Source organism: Panthera tigris, chromosome E2 (genome assembly GCF_018350195.1).
Source record: "Panthera tigris isolate Pti1 chromosome E2, P.tigris_Pti1_mat1.1, whole genome shotgun sequence".
Taxonomy (NCBI): Eukaryota; Metazoa; Chordata; class Mammalia; order Carnivora; family Felidae; genus Panthera; species Panthera tigris.
Genome location: NC_056674.1, coordinates 16,340,874 through 16,357,341, shown reverse-complemented (window position 1 = coordinate 16,357,341; position 16,468 = coordinate 16,340,874). Strand labels below are relative to the sequence as shown.

The 16,468-nt window shown below is 35.9% G+C and overlaps 1 protein-coding gene across 5 annotated transcripts in view; it reads right to left on the bottom strand.

Annotated features, from left to right (window-relative positions):
* Positions 1 to 16,468, bottom strand: part of ZNF527 (zinc finger protein 527) — a 32,402-nt gene that overhangs the window by 10,298 nt on the left and 5,636 nt on the right. For 2 of the 5 annotated variants that reach the window (XM_007096866.3, XM_042968976.1), the window contains exons 3-4: positions 13,493 to 13,619; positions 12,544 to 12,639 (exon numbers count right to left, since the gene is read on the bottom strand). In XM_007096866.3, the coding sequence (XP_007096928.1) occupies positions 12,544 to 12,639; positions 13,493 to 13,619 (223 nt within the window). Of the gene's footprint in view, positions 1 to 12,543; positions 12,640 to 13,492; positions 13,620 to 14,736; positions 14,861 to 16,468 lie in introns of those variants that run through there. The other 3 variants (XM_042968977.1, XM_007096867.3, XM_015544107.2) reach the window with 3 other exon arrangements.

Genomic DNA, 16,468 nt, shown 5'->3' with positions numbered 1-16,468 from the left:
AGATGACTGGCCTGAAAGAGCAGCCAAAAAACATAACAACAGAGGGCACATAGTACACACCAGAGACATTCCTTGAAGCGCCATGCCCTGGACACTATATGAGCTCTTCTTCATAAAGCCATTACTCTCAGGAGCAGGAAACATAACAGGCTTTTCTAACATACAGAAGAAGTCAGAGACAATGTCAAGGTGTAGGAATTCATCCCAAAAGAAAGAACAAGGTCAGAGCCAGAGATCTAATGGAAACAGACATAAGTAATATGCCTGATGGAAAATTTAAAGAAACAATCATAAGAATACTTACTGGGCTTGAGAAAAAAAATGGAAGACTTCAGGGAGGCCCTTACCACAGAGATAAAAGAGTTAAAAAAACAATCAGTGGGAAATGAAGAATATAATAACTGAGATCCAAACAGAATGGATGTAATGACCACAAGGATGGAAAAAGCAGAGGAACAAATAAGTGATATTAAAGATAGAATAATGGAAAATAATGAAGGTGAACAAAAGAGAGAAAGAATTATGGATCAAAGAATAGACTTCAAAAACTCAGTGACTCCATCAAAAGTAGTAACATTCATATTACAGGAGCCACAGAAGAATAACAAGTGTTGTTAAAATGTCTATTATTACCCAAAGCAATCTACACATTTAATGCAATCCATATCAAAACACCAACAGCATTTTTCACAGAGCTAGAAAAAACAATCCTAAAATTTGTATGGAACCACAAAAGACCCCGAATAGCCAAAGTAATCTTGAAAAAGAAAAGCAAAGCTAGAGGCATCACAATTCCAGACTTCAAGTTATATTATAAAGCTGTAATCATCAAGACAGTATGGTTACTGGCACAAAAACAGATACATAGATCAATGAAACAGAATAGAAAACCCAGAAATGAACTCACAAGTATATGGTCAATTCATCTTCAACAAAGCAGGAAAGAATATTAATGGAAAAAGACAGTCTCTTCAACAAATGGTGTTGGGGAAACTGCACAGCAACATGCAAAAGAATGAAACTGGACTAGTTTCTTTACCATACACACAAAAAAATTCAATATTGGTTAAATGTGAAACCTGAAACCATCAAAATCCTAGAGGAGAATATAGGCAGTAACCTCTTAGACATCGACCATAGCCACTTCTTACTAGATATGTCTCCTGAGGCAAGGAAAACAAAAGCAAAAATAAACTATTGGGCTTAATCAAAATAAAAAACTTCTGCACAGAGAAGGAAACAATCAACAAAACTAACTAAAAGGCAACCTACAAAATGGGAGAAGATATTTGCAAATGATGTATCTAATAAAGGGTTAGTATCCAAAATATATAAAGAACTTATCAAACTCAACACCCAGAAATCAAATAATCCAGTGAAGAGATGGGCAGAAGACATAAATAGACATTTTCCCAAAGAAGACATACAGATGGCCAACTAACACATGAAAAGATGCTTATCATCACTCATCATGAAGGAAATACAAATCAAAACTGCAATATCACCTCACTAGTCAGAATGGCTAAAATGAACAACTCAGGAAACAAGTATTAACAAAGATGGGGAGAAAGGGGAATGCTCTTACACTATTGGTGGTAATATAAACTGTTGCAGCCACTATGGAAAACAGTATGAAGGTTTCGCAAAAAGTTAAAAATAGAACTACCCTACAAATCAGCAACTGCACTACTAGGAATTTACCCAAAGGATACAAAAATACTGATGTGAAGGGATACATGCACCCTGATGTTTACAGCAGAGGTACCAACAGTAGCCAAATTATGAAAACATCCCAAATGTCCATTGACTGATGAATGGATAAAGATGTGGTACATATATACAATGGATTATTACTCAGCCATAAAAAATGAATGAAATGTTGCCATTTGCAATGCTGTGGATGGAGCTGTAGAATGTTATGCTAAGCAAAATAAGTCAGTCAGAGAAAGACACAGACTATATGATTTCACTCATGTGGAATTTAAGAAGCGAAAACAAATGAATATAGCAGGGGCAAAAAAGAGAGAAGCAAACTAAGAAACAGACTCTTAACTACAGAGAACAAACTGATGGTTACTGGAGGGAGGTGGGCAGAGGGATGGATTAAATAGGTGATAGGTATTAAGGAGGGCACTTGTAATGAGCACTGAGTTTGTATGTATGTGGTTGATCACTAAATTCTATGCTTGACACTAATATTACACTGTTTGTTAACTAACTGGAATTTAAATAAAAATTTGGAGAAAAATAATTTTTAAATACAATGTTACATTAGTTTCAGATATACAACACAGTGATCCAAATTCTGTATACCTTATGCTATGCTCCCCACAAGTGTACTTACTATCTGTCACCATACAATGCAATCTGACTGGATTCCCTATGCTGTGTGTTTTATTCCCTCCCATGACTTACTCATTCCATAACTGGAAGCCTGTATCTCCCACTCCCCTTCACCCATTTTGCCCATCCTTCCACTTCCTTCCCTCTGGCAAATGTCAGTTTGTTCTCCATTCTACTTGAGTTCTCTGATTCTACTTTGAGTTTGTTTCATTTGTTTTTTTTTAGATTCCAGATATGAGTGAAAACATATGGACCTAAAGGGAATTATGCTAAGTGAAATAACTCAGACGGAGAAAGACTAAGAAAGTTGTTTTTTAATGAAAACTAAGTTGAAAGTTTTTAGAAAAATAGGCTAAAAGTGTGTCACTTAAAAACTTGCTTTTGTATTCCATGTGGAAAAGAATTGTGAAAGCCTATTAAAAACGTTAAAATCTCTACAAAGATTCTTTACTCACATTGGTTTGAAATGTTATGCTTTGCTTAAAAAAATGAGCAATAGATATTGTAGATAGTGCATCACGAGTGTGGCTTATATAAGGAGGACAGTGCTAAACTCCAACAGATCATATTCAAATAAAGGCTTTATAACTATATCAGAAAATTAATGAATATTTATATATATGTTATACAGTTAAAATAAAATGTCTCACGTGTGTATTTTTCATGATTCCTCATAACCAACTTTTTAAAAAAGTAATCACTTACAAATCAAATAAACAGCAGTCTGTTTTGCACAATTTTATATTTCTATAGATTTATAAAAGAAGAATTAAATAACACTATATAGATACATATTTTAACTATTAATATCCATTGTCAAACTGCCCTCCAAAATAATTCTTATCAATTTGCATTACTACCAGAACATAAAGTACATGTCATCAAACTCATCTATCCTAACATCATTCTAAAATCTTTGCCCCTGTAAGGAAAGAGTACCTCATTATTTTATAATTTCCAAATTTCTGATTATAAAAAAGAGGATTTTTATATATTGATATAAAATACATGTACTGACTATGTATTTTGTGGTTTCATCTTTGGTGAATTCTTTATTCATATCCTTTACACATATTTTAATTGCACTAGCATTTTCTTTTAAGTGGTTTAAAGAAGTCATTTATACATTTATGGCATTAAGGCTTTATAATATTTTTTTCCCTCAAATTCCCACTTTTTTCAAATCATCATTTTTTATTGTCACATGTCATCTTCATTTATAGTGCTTTCGATAAAATTTTTGAAAACATGTTATCAAGTCAAATCTCCCAGTTTTCCATTATAGAGTCTTGCCTTGATGTCATTTTAAGAAAGACTTTCCAAAATCCAGTATTATAAAAATACCATCCTTAACTTTAAAAAAAATCTCTCCATGCTGCTAATTGGAAAAGCTACCTTTATCAAATACTAAGTTCTCATGTGTACATGGGTATATTTCTGTACTTTCTCTGTTGTTCCACTGATCTATTTCACTGCCTTTATATCAGACTATTCTCCCCCATAGGTAACAGGCAAAACTTTAAATATTAAAAATTGAATCAAGCACTATGTTGAATGAATAATACACAGAAGCAAGTATGCAATCCAGAAATATAAAAATAGTTCAGCAAGAGGAAATCTTTACTATAAATTCTTTTTTTGTTTGTTTTTTAAATTCTTTTTTTTTTATGTTTATTTATTTTGAGAGAGAGACAGAGAGACAGAGAGAGAGCATGAGTGGAGGAGACAGAGAATCTTAAGCAGGATCCATGCTTAGCATGGAGCCCAACACAGGGCTTGATCTCATGCTCATGAGATCATGACCTCAGCCAAAATCAAGAGTTGGACGCTTAACCAACTGAGCCACCCAAGTGCCCCTATTATAAATTCTTATAGAATTTTTCATCTATAACTCTTATAGAAGAAAAAATAGTAAAAGAGAAAAAAATAATTGCCTTGAAAGATGCTGAAAATATATAAAATTCAAAAGCCTCTCATGCTTAAAATATATACATCCGTACATACAATACATAGTGCTAGGGATAGAAAAAAATAGGCACATTTAGTTTGAAACCCCTAAAAATGTCCCATCATATCAGAAAGAAAAAAATTATAGCAATTGTTCAACACAAATATGGAAACTGTGGTTGATAAAGTAGAATTAAAATAAGAAAAGGGAAAAGGGAACATATATACTGGAAAGGTATTATTACATCCAGCAAATAGTTTGCCTTTTCCTCTTAAGTCCATAGAAACATCTCCCAGACTCCCTTGCAACCAAGTGACTGAATCCTGGCTAATCAGAAGTGATAGATGCCACAAATGGTACTTCCAGACCAGTCCATTAAAAACGTCCTGAGAGATCCTTCATCCATTTGTGTGTGTGTGCGTGTGTTTCTATCTCCCCCTTTCTTTCTCAGTGGCTGGCTTCAGAGGATTCAGCAGAGGACTTCCAGGCAACGGTGAGTCCTAAGAGATGACACAGCCAACAGATGAAATAGAGCTGTATAGCTGAATGACAGCATGCAGCAGAGGCCCAGGATAACCTCACACTGGACTGTGACATGTGCAAGAAACAATCCCTATTGTTTTTATTCACTGAGGCTTTGTTAAAATAATTAGATTTATGTTGACTAATACACTCAGAGACTTGTTGAAAACCTACTACAAAAAAGAGTATATTGAACTGGCTAGATAGATGATACAATAATGCAAATTAATACTTTTTCTATATACCAACAATAACCAAACATCTAAAGGTATATAATGCTACATAGTAAGGAAAATAGTATAGCATTGGCTTAGGAATAAGTAAATAGATCAATGTAACAAAAAAACAGAGGACAGAAACAAGATTCATGCAAACATAAGGACTTAGCATATTTCAGAGGTGACATTATAATTAATAGAGAAGAAATGGACAAATAAACAGTACTGGGAAAACTCCATGTGGAAAAAAAGGCCTAATACATCATATTTTAAAATTAAAGCTCAGATGGATTATAGGAGAAGACTGTAAAAGTATGGAAAGAGCCCAAATGTCCAATGATGGATGAATGGATAAAGAAGATGTGGTATATATATACAATGGAGTATTACTCAGCAATCAAAAAGAATGAAATCTTTCAACTATGTGGGACTAGAGGGTATTATGCTAAGTGAAATTGGTCAGAGAAAGACAAAAATCATATGACTTCACTCATAGGAGGACTTTAAGAGACAAAACAGATGAAAATAAGGGAAAGGAAACAGAAATAATATAAAAACAGGGAGGGGGACAAAACAGAAGAGACTCATAAATATGGAGAACAAACTGAGGGTTGCTGGAGGGGTTGTGGGAGGGGGGATGGGCTAAATGGGTAAGGGGCACTAAGGAATCTACTCCTGAAATCATTGTTGCACTATATGTTAACTGATTTGGATGTAAATTTTAAAAAATAAAAAAGAAAATTAAAAAAAATAATAAAAAAATAAAACAAAAACAAAACACAAAAAAAAACCTCTGGGTGAGTCGGGGCACCTGGGTGACTCAGTAGGTTAAGGGTCCAATCCTCTGTCTCCCTTTCTCTCTGCCTCTCCCTATTTTGTGCTGTCTCTCTCTCTCTCAAAAATAAATAAACATAAAAAAAAAAAAAAAACTGGGTGAGAGAAGGCACCACAATGGTAAAAGGCAAGGGAGAGTCTGGAAAAGATGACAAAAACACGTATCATAGAAAAATGATTAATACTCAGAATATGTTTTTAAAAAGTTCTAGTGGTACCTGGGTGGCTCAGTCAGTTGACTGAGGTCATTTTGACTCAGGTCATGATCCCAGGATTGCAGGATCAAGCCCCAGGTCAGGCTCCACATTCAGCATGGAGCCTGCTTAAGATTCTCTCTCTCTCCCTTTCCCCACCCCACTCCACTCACATGCACTTTCTCTCTCTCTAAAATAAAAAAAAAAAATTTTTTTTTAACAAAAAGAAATTCTAAAAGTCAGTAATAAAAAGCCAAATAACCTTACCTGAAAGAATGGGTTAAAAATATGAGAAGGTAATTCACAGAACAGAAATTCTGAATGGACAGTGCATTTCCGGGAAAATGCTCAGTCTTACTAAGCAAATTAAAACAACTTCAAGAGCATTTCTCTTTCATCATACTGGTAAAAATTTATCAAGGGCAATATCACAAACTTAAGTTGGAGAATATCAAGGGAATAAGGAAACTAGAACTCTCAGATATTGTTAGTAGAGGTATAAATAATACCATCATGTTCAAGAGCAGTTTGAGTATCAAGTAAAACAAAGTGTGCACTCCTATGCTCCAGCAATTTTACTACTATGTACAAATCCTTGACAAACTCTTACGTGCATGTGCATAGAAACATACCCTGCTACTATGTGAGTTAGCAAAAAACAGAAACAATCTAAATGGCCATCTATAGGGAAAGAGTTGCATAAAACGTGGCAAATTCAAAACATGCAATAGTATACAACAGTTTAAAAAATGGAAATATATTACATATAGATTTACCAAGGATAAATCTCAGGAAAATGTTGAGTAATTCAAGCAAGTTGTAGAAGAAAATGTAAAGAATACTACCTATGAAAATAAAAACACTCTTGGAGTGCCTGGGTGGCTCAGTCAGTTAAGCAACTGACTCTTGGTTTCGGCTCATGTCATGATCTCACAGTTGTGGGATTGAGCCCCACGTCAGTGCAGAGCCTGCTTGGGATTCTCTCTCGCCCTCTCTTTCTGCCTCTCCCTGGCTTGTGTGTGCATGCACACATTTTTTCTCTCTCAAAATAAATAAACATTAAAGAAAAGAAAATAACTTTTTTCAACAAATGCATAGATATTTACAAAATATGTTTACAAAATGAATTAGAAGGACATATGATGAACTCATGACTGTTGTTGCTTCTCAGAGCAAGAAGCAGATGAGGAAAAATGAACTGAGAATGAGAAACAAAGAGAACTTGTACTTAAGACAGTTTATCTCTTCATCAAAAAATGAAAATATGTCAAAACATTAACAATGATCAATTCCGGGTGGTAGCCATTTATTGTATTAGTCACTGTACTTTCCTGTATTCTTCACTTTGTCTATAAAAAGAAATAAAAATATGTCCTGAAATAAAAACTCGATTCTACATCCTGAAAGACAACACACATTTCAGGAAAAAGTGATCCAAAATGGTCAGACTGAGACGTATCTAATTAAATAACTTTAAAATTAAAGAACCATCGGGGTGCCTGGGTGGCTCAGTCGGTTGGGCGTCCGACTTTGGCTCAGATCATGATCTCATGGTTTGTGAGTTCAAAACCTGCGTCGGGCTCTGTGCTGACAGCTCAGAGCCTGGAGCCTGCTTTGGATTCTGTGTCTCTCTCTCTCTCTGCCCCTCCCCCGCTCATGCTCTGTCTCTATCTTTCAATAATGAATAAACGACAAAAAAAAAATTTTTTTAATTAAAGAACCATCTAGGAGACCAGAACAAAATATAAAGCTAATTATATACTTAAAGGGAAAATATCAAGTTGGCATCAGACTTCTTCATAAACAATATTCAACATTAATACTATGCTATAATAAATTTAAGGAAAGAATGGCCAATTATGAACAAGATAGAACTTGGGGGAGGGGACATTATTTTCATGAGCTCTTTTTGAGGAAACTGCTAGAGGACAATCTAGAGAAATTTCCAGAGAAATTTTAGCAAAAGGATCTAGTGAAAAACACTGAATATATTTACCCATAAAAGACAAAATGAAAGGCTGGAATAAATGTGACAGAACAGCATGTAAATATAATATGCTGTGACAATATAAAAAACATACAACTAACAAAATTTGGGAAGAGAACAACAAATTGACTCATCTGTAATAGATTAAAAAATCAAGGGCTAGTTTATTTAAAGCCAACTTATTAAGTAATAGAAAGAATAAATATTGTATATAGAAACAGAGCACAATAACACTAGAACAAAAGGGGATGGCCGAGTGGCTCAGTCAGTTAAACGTCCAACTCTTGATTTTGGCTCAGGTCATGATCTCAGGGTCAAGAGATGAAGCCCCATTGAGACAGGCTCTGCACTGGGCATGGGGCCTGCTTAGGATTCTCTAACTCTGCCCTTCTCCTGCTGTCTCTCTTCCCCCGCCAAAAAAAAAAAAAGAAAAAAATTCAAAGACAACACTAGAACAACAACAACAAAAAATCTTCCTCATTATTATAAAAGCTATAGTATTAGATGACCAAAATAAAGGCTAGGAAAACAGACAAGTGAAAGTCTTTTTTAAAAACTGTAAATACCAGAAAACATCACATAAAACAATATACAGAGTTAAGCCCAAACATATCAAAAATGTACCTGGATTTTCACCTATTAAATTGAAATGATACTTAGACTGGTTCACAAAGCAAGACTCAATTCTATACTGTATGTAAATGCCACATGTAAAATAAAGTGGTTTTTTTTTTTTAATGTTTATTTATTTTCCAGAGAGAAAGAGAAACAGAGTGTGAGCAGGGGAGGGGCAGAGAGAGAAAGACACAGAATTCAAAGCAGGTTCCAGGCTCTGTCAGCACAGAGCCCGACACAGGGCTCGAACTCACAAACTACAAGATCATGACCTGAACTGAAGTCAGATGCTTAACTGACTGAACCACCCAGGCGCCTCTAAAATAAAGTGATTTTTAAAAATTAAAAATAGAAGTCTGAGTAAAGGTCCTAAAAAAAGCATAAAAAGGCAAGAAACCGATTCTTCCCTAGGGCATTCACAAAAAAGGCAGGCTGCTGACTTTTTTTTTTTTTTTTTTTTTTTTGGCTGACATCTTGATTTTAGTCCTGTAAGACCCACTTTCTACTTCTAACCTCTAGAGCTATAAGATAATAAATTCCTGTTGTTTTCAGCCACTAAATTTGTGGTACTTTGTTACAGCAGCAATACAAAATTAATACAGAAGTAGTCTGGCACAACCTTTCTGGAGGGGAATGTGGCAACTCCTAACAAAACTACATATGCACTTACTCAGGAATCCCATTTCCAACTCTCCTGAAAACATAGCCTTGACATTATGAAAATACGTATGAACATGGTTATTTACTGAAGCACTGGTTATAACTGTAAAATAGTGCAAACAGCTAAAAGTCCACACATCAGAAAGTAGTTAAATAAATTACCATAACACCCACATAATGAAGCATTTTGCAGCTGTTAAAAAAATGAGGAAGATCTCCATGAATAATATGGAGTGATTGCCTGTGTATATAGTTAAGTGAGAAAAGTAAAATGCAAAGTGTATCTACAGTATGCTACCCTTCATGTAATGTACAAAGACTTACAAGAAACTATACATATGTTGGCTCATTTGTACAAATGAAACATAAAAAGGACAAACCTGAAAATACAGAAATTGGTATCTACAAGAAGCAGATAAGAGAGAGGAAGAAGTTAAGGAGATAAAAATAGGATAGTGGGGATGAGGAGAGAGTAACACATTTCTGAGGACATATTTTTGTATAGCTCTGATTCTTAAAAGCATAATAATGTTTCAGATACCAAAAAAATAAGTAATTAAAATCAACCAGGATGTGGTAAGAACCCAAACAGAATACAAACAGTAACAAATGAACCTAAAAGAACTAACCTAACTTTTTTTTAAATGTTTATTTATTTCTGAGACAGAGAGAGACAGAGCATGAGTGGGGGAGGGGCAGAGAGAGAGGGAGACACAGAATCCGAAGCAGGCTCCAGGCTCTGAGCTGTCAGCACAGAGCCCAACGCAGGGCTCGAACTCACAAACCATGAGACCATGACCTCAGCCGAAGTTGGTCGCTCAACAGACTGAGTCACCCAGGCGCCCCTAACCTAAGTAACTTTGAAAAATAGTATTTTGGCTGAATACTATTAGACTAAAGACAAAAGGAACCATATATGAATAATGTAATCTAGTTAGTAAATTTGTTTCTCACAGAGGAGTATCTTGGAAATTCTGAAATTTTGTGTATGCTAAAATTGAGTAAATAAGTAAATACATTGTTTCTTATTGTTAGAACAACAAATTACAGATAAGGAAGAAGGTTACAATAAGCCCTATGGAGTAAAACTAGAATCAAGATATCAAAATAAACTGGTAATTTTAATATATATAAAAAAAACTGAGACAGAAATAAATATAGAAGTGTCTGTGTACCTGTGTGTGTTGGTATATATACATATATTTTCCAGCTCAATCTGCTGTGAGGGTCTAGGAGCAAAGACATCCCAGTAGCAATGAGCACTCATAGCACCTACACCTTGGTTTCTAAACATCATTTCCCAATAAAAGGAACCAGAGCTCCTAGGAGCAGGACCTGATTCAAGGCTGGGGCAAGGAAAACAAGATGAACCGGGAACACCCAGAGCTGGGGAGGAAGGAAGTGCTCGAAAATGGATAGGAGCATGTTAAAAGGTCAAAGAAACCAACTGGAATGAAATCCCAATGGTCAAAGCTAGGGCAATTTGAGCAACAAAATAATGATTTATTGGCTTTATCTCCCTCAGAAAAAATAAAAATCCATGATTCCATAAAGAAATAATTGAATAAATAAATGGGAGAAAAGAAACAGTTTTTCTAAGACAATCCTAATTAATATATGTAAAGGAGGGAAATGGAAAAATCAACATTAGGTCAATATCACAGTAATAACTATTGCAGACAAGATCCAATGGGGCAATGGATGCTAAAATTAGTGGGCAAAAGTTTCAAAGACACTGAATAACCTCAAAGTATCTCCCCTAAGATACTTATTAATTACAAATAGAAAAATAGTAACTTTACATTGGAGAAACCAGACAGACACTACCTTACCAAGTGATCAAAGACATATCAATATTATGAATCCAGTATGTTGCACTGAGTGGAACTTAACATTATTTCTGTTGCACTTTTTCCAAAAATGCGTTACCTCAATCTAATCACGAGAAAACATCAGGTAAACCCCAACTGAGCACAAGCAGATGTAATGAGCGATTTGTCCAGACTGAAGTATATCTGAAGAGTCTGGGAGAGATTCCTCCAAGATGATAAAATCAATAGATTAGCTAATGTGTCTGACTGTCTTAAGAGATTTAGATAGTTGATGGAGAGTTGGGAATCGAGTGAGGAATAGGTATACAGAAAATCAAGGGGGAAAAAAAACAAACAAATAGACAACCCCACCCCCACCCCAGAAATTATTAACTCCAGGAAAAATAAAAAGTTGTATGGAGGGGCACCTGGGTGGCTCAGTTGGTTAAGCGTCTGACTTCAGCTCAGGTCATGATCTCACAGTTCTGAGATCGAGCCCTACATCAGGCTCTGTGCTGACAGCTCATAGCCTGGAGCCTGTTTCAGATTCTCTGTCTCCCTCTCTCTCTGCCCCTTCCCCACTCATGCTCTGTCTCTCTCTCTCTCTCTCTCTCAAAAATAAATAAACATTAAAAAAAAGTTGTGTAGGAAAAGTAATCTTGGTATATACACAGAATGGCTATGACTAGCACTTAATAGCCACAATAATATAAACACAATAATATAAACCCTGAACAGTGATTCAATCAAAATTATGATACTGAGGAGATGGGAAGTGTGTGTGTGTGTGTGTGTGTGTGTGTGTGTGTGTGTGTGTTTGTGCACGTGTGTATGTGTGTATGTGTGTGAGCACATACATGTATTTGATTTAGGATAAGAAAGTATTAAATTCTTATTTTCAAAAACAAAATTCTTATTTTCTTAGAAGATACTGGTTGACGACTAAACCTGAAAAAGTAATTAAGAAATAGCAACATATACGTATTTATTAAAGAAATGAAGAAAACATCAAAAAAGTTGCAAAAGTAAAGAAAGTTGGTCCATTTAAGGAGAGGGAAGCTAGGGAGGTGGACAAAAGACTGCCTTTTTAAAGGGAATATGCCTTGTAAACCTACTTGACTCGTTAAGAAATGTGCATGTATAACTTTTATAATAACTTGGATAAAAATAAAAACTCTAAAATGAAATCTGGAAATGTACACATTTCCGATCCTAAAAGGAAAAGAGCTGGCGAGGACTGAGATTTGGGTTATTTCTAGACGAATCATAGAGCATATACTTTGATAGAAATAGAGAGAAACCCACCCCCACCAAGCCCAGGGTAGCCTCCTCAAGTGCAGGGAAGCATTCTCATGACCAGTTGGGCTGGCACCTTACAACAACACTCCTTGTCCAGTTCCCTGTCACTCACCAGCATATTGACCATCTGACATCTCTTTCTCCACCATCCAAGGTTCCTTCCCTTGCTCCAATAAGGAGATCATGTTGGGCTTAGAAATGGAGAGTCCTGTTTACAGGAGAAGAAAAATGAGAGCAAGAAAGAGACACACAGAGACAATCAACTTGCTTTAGCCTTTCTAGGACTCAAACGCAATCTTTTGGTCATTAAGCAAGAAAGGCAATTAGAGGAAGGGCCAGAGAAGGGAATGATGTTGGTATGAAGGATGAAGATGAAACTCTTTCCGTAGCAGTGGTTCTCAAAGTGCTAGAGCAGAAGCACCACCACCTAGGAACTTATTAGAAATGCAAATTCTCAGGGCGCCTGAGTGGCTCAGTCAGTTAAGAGTCCTACTCTCGCTTTCAGCTCGGGTCATGATCTTATGGTTTGTGAGTTCAAGCCCCAAGCTGGGCTTCACCCTGACAGATAGGAGCCTGCTTAGGAGTCTCTCTCTCTGCCCCTTTCCTGCTTGCTCAGCACACATGTGTTCTCTCTCTCGCTCTCAAAATAAATAAATAAACATTAAAAAAAAAAAGCAAATTCTCAGGCCTCAACCCAGACCTACTGAATCAGAAACCACAGTGGTTCTCAAACTTTAATGGGCATCAGAATCATTAGGAGGGCTCATTAAAACCCAAATTACTAGGCATATTCCCAGAGTTTCTGATTTTGTAGGTCTATAGTGGGATGCTATAATTTTCAATTTAACAAATTCCTACGCCATGCTGATGCTGCTATTCCAAACCACCCTTCTCCAACAATGGGAACTATTCATTTCTAACTCTTTGAAACTACTTCAAATTATTTCCTGGGAACAGGAAGAAGAAATTCAGCTAAGCACTTAAGATGACCTAAATATTCCTAATGGAGGAAGCAAAAACACCCGAGGGAAGATTCTGAATTATGGGGGAGACATCCTTACCAAGCCATACCAAGTTCCTGTAGTTCTCCAACATGACATCTCTGTATAAATCCTTCTGAGATGGGTCCAGCCATTCCCATTCCTCTTGGGAAAAATCTAGAGCCACATCTCGGAAGGTCACCAAACCCTGAAATTATAAAAAAAGAAAAAAGAAAAAAAAATCTCATTTGCCAAGTGCTCCCATATGGTCCTGGCAGAAAAGATGAATTCTGCCAGAGTTCTCTAAGTGGTCCAAGGAAACTGATTATTGGGGAGCAAGTACATGTCCAGGTTTGTCGAATATTTTGAGAGAAAAACATTTCACATTTTTGTAAATAAAAAAAGACCTATACACAGGAAAAAAATAGCTTATGGCATGAAACATGAGTTTATAGCATGCAAGTATGTGAACAAGGCTGTTTTATGTTACATACACTATGTATCAGGAAATTCTTATAGGGATGATTCCTTTATATTCCCCAAACTGGGATATCACATGGGTCAGAGAAGTGAAGAAAGGCCTTAAATTGGGCTTTGACTAAAGGGTATGGTCTGAAACTTAGACTCTATATGTAAGGAAAAACTTCCAAAAATGTGTCCTGAAGACATAATAAAGTATATGTGAAGATATTTAGATAGAATTTTCATTGGAAGGTTACATCTGGAAAAAACTTACATATCAAAAAATAAGAGTTTAGCCTACACCACTGAACTATAACCTGTATGAGGGAAGGATATCTGTTTTACAATCTCTTGATTATCCAGTGTCTATTATAAAACCGGTCACATTGTAAACAGTAAATATTTGCCACTCAGTGTATAAATGGTAGTTTCCTATAGTATATCCATAGGAAGGAAGAGTACTCAATGCTTAAAATGACATTTTAAGTTCCGTTTTGCAGAGTATGATCTCATTTTTTATTAAAAATAATAAAATCGCTATCAGTGCCGAGAATGAATCTAGTGCCAAGATCTCAGACGCCAGCCAAATCAACCTGCAAGTGGGTTCTTCTAAACACAGCAGCTTCGGGCCTGCTATGTTAACTCTTTCTTGCACAATGCTCTATTTAGTTTTCTATTTTTTGAGCTGGTCTTTATATTTTAAATTTATGGAGAAAATAATCTCTTCTGCTAGTGCTTTCAAATTAAATGTTCTATTGTTGTCCATCAAATTGCAAAAATAAATAAATATTAAATATGGTTATTCTACATAGTAGAAATGTGGTTGAATGTGGCCAGAGAAAAAACATCAGACAAATACATACTGTTGTATAACTTCCGTGTGCCCCTCTACACTTCTCTATGTCCTGTGAGGTTGACCTGTATTAATTGCATTAATAGACTCCCTTTCCCGACCCCATCTTCAGTTGGGTTCAGCCACAGACAAGAGATGAGAGAGAGGCAAGCGAAGCACAATTTTTACTCTGCTGGCACCCTCCTTGCAGCTCCGCCCTGTGTGGCCCCTGTCCTTCACTCCTAGGTCACAATGTCTGTCAGTGGCCCTCTGCACTCAGATCTCTCTGTCTCTGGGTTCAGGCCCAAGTTTTATTGTTATGAGTCCCAGGGTATAGCACTATCCTCTGTGGTTTCTTTATATACTGATCATAGCTTATAGAGTCCCCTTTTGAGTTTCTTGCTGGAACCCTGACTGATAAAATGTTAACCCAATGTACTTCTAGGATATGACCAGAGATTCCACAAAAGCACCACTACACTTCCCTAATAAATTCACTTTCCAACTCTCATAGTTTCTGTCTCTCTTTCTCAAACTACCACCAACTCTGTTCTCTCTTTGAACTTCCTCATCTTCTTGTTCATTACAAGTCCTTGCTGCCCTGTATCCATACTCATATATTCTGTCTTCCCTCTGTTTCAATGCATAAAACTCTAGGCTGCTATCTATGACCAATCCCTTCACTTGTCCATACAAAGACACTGTCACCTCTCTCCCTTGTAATTATCAGGAAGATATAAGATATCTCCCTTATCGGTATTTTCTCACTTTACTAGATTATTTCTATCAGTATACAAACTGATGCAATACCTTTCATCTTATAAATAGATAAAGTCCCTTCCACAATCTCACTGTAGTTATTGTCCCATTTCCTTACTGCTCTTAACAAAACTCTTCCAGGGGTGCCTGACTGGCTCAGTCAGAGAAACATTCAACTCTTGATCTTGGGATCGTGAGTTCGAGCTCCATGTTGGGTGTGCAGATTACTTAAATGAAACTTTTAAAAAAATAAGAAAACTCTTCCAAAGAGTTGTTTACATCAACAATATCCAATAGAAATACAATGTAAGCCACGTAATAAATTTTTTTAGGGGGCGTCTGGGTGGCTCAGTTAAATGTCCCACTTCTGCTCAGGTCATGATCTCACAGTTCATGGGTTCAAGCCCTGCGTCAGGCTCTGTGCTGACAGCTCGGAGCCTGGAAGCTGCTTCAGATTCTGTGTCTCCCTCTCTCTCTGTTTCTCCCTCACTCGCATTCTGTCTCTCTCTCTCAAAAATGAATAAATGTTGAAAATTGTTTAGTAGCTACATCAACAAAGCAAATAGATTTAATAATGGAAAAAATAAGAATAACTGCTATTTATATTCTGCTATTTATTGCCCAATTACTACATTTCAGACACCCTAATAAGCATTTTACAGTTATTATCTTATTTAATCTCACTGTAAAACTTATTTTAAAAAAGTAAGAAAAAAGTATAAAACACATTTTATAGATGTTTAAGACCAAATGTCATGCTGAATCACTAGGTTATATTGCAAAAAAGGAAAAAAAGGTTAACAGAAATAGGTAAATTTAATAATATACTTAATTTAACCCGTTATATCTAAAATATTATTTCAACATATACCCAATCTAAAAATTATTAATGAGATGTTTTACATTCTTTTTTTGTACTAAATCTTCAAAATCTGGTATATATTTGGTGCACTTGGGTGGTTCAGTCGGTTGAATGTCTGACTCTTGATTTCAGCTCAAGTCAT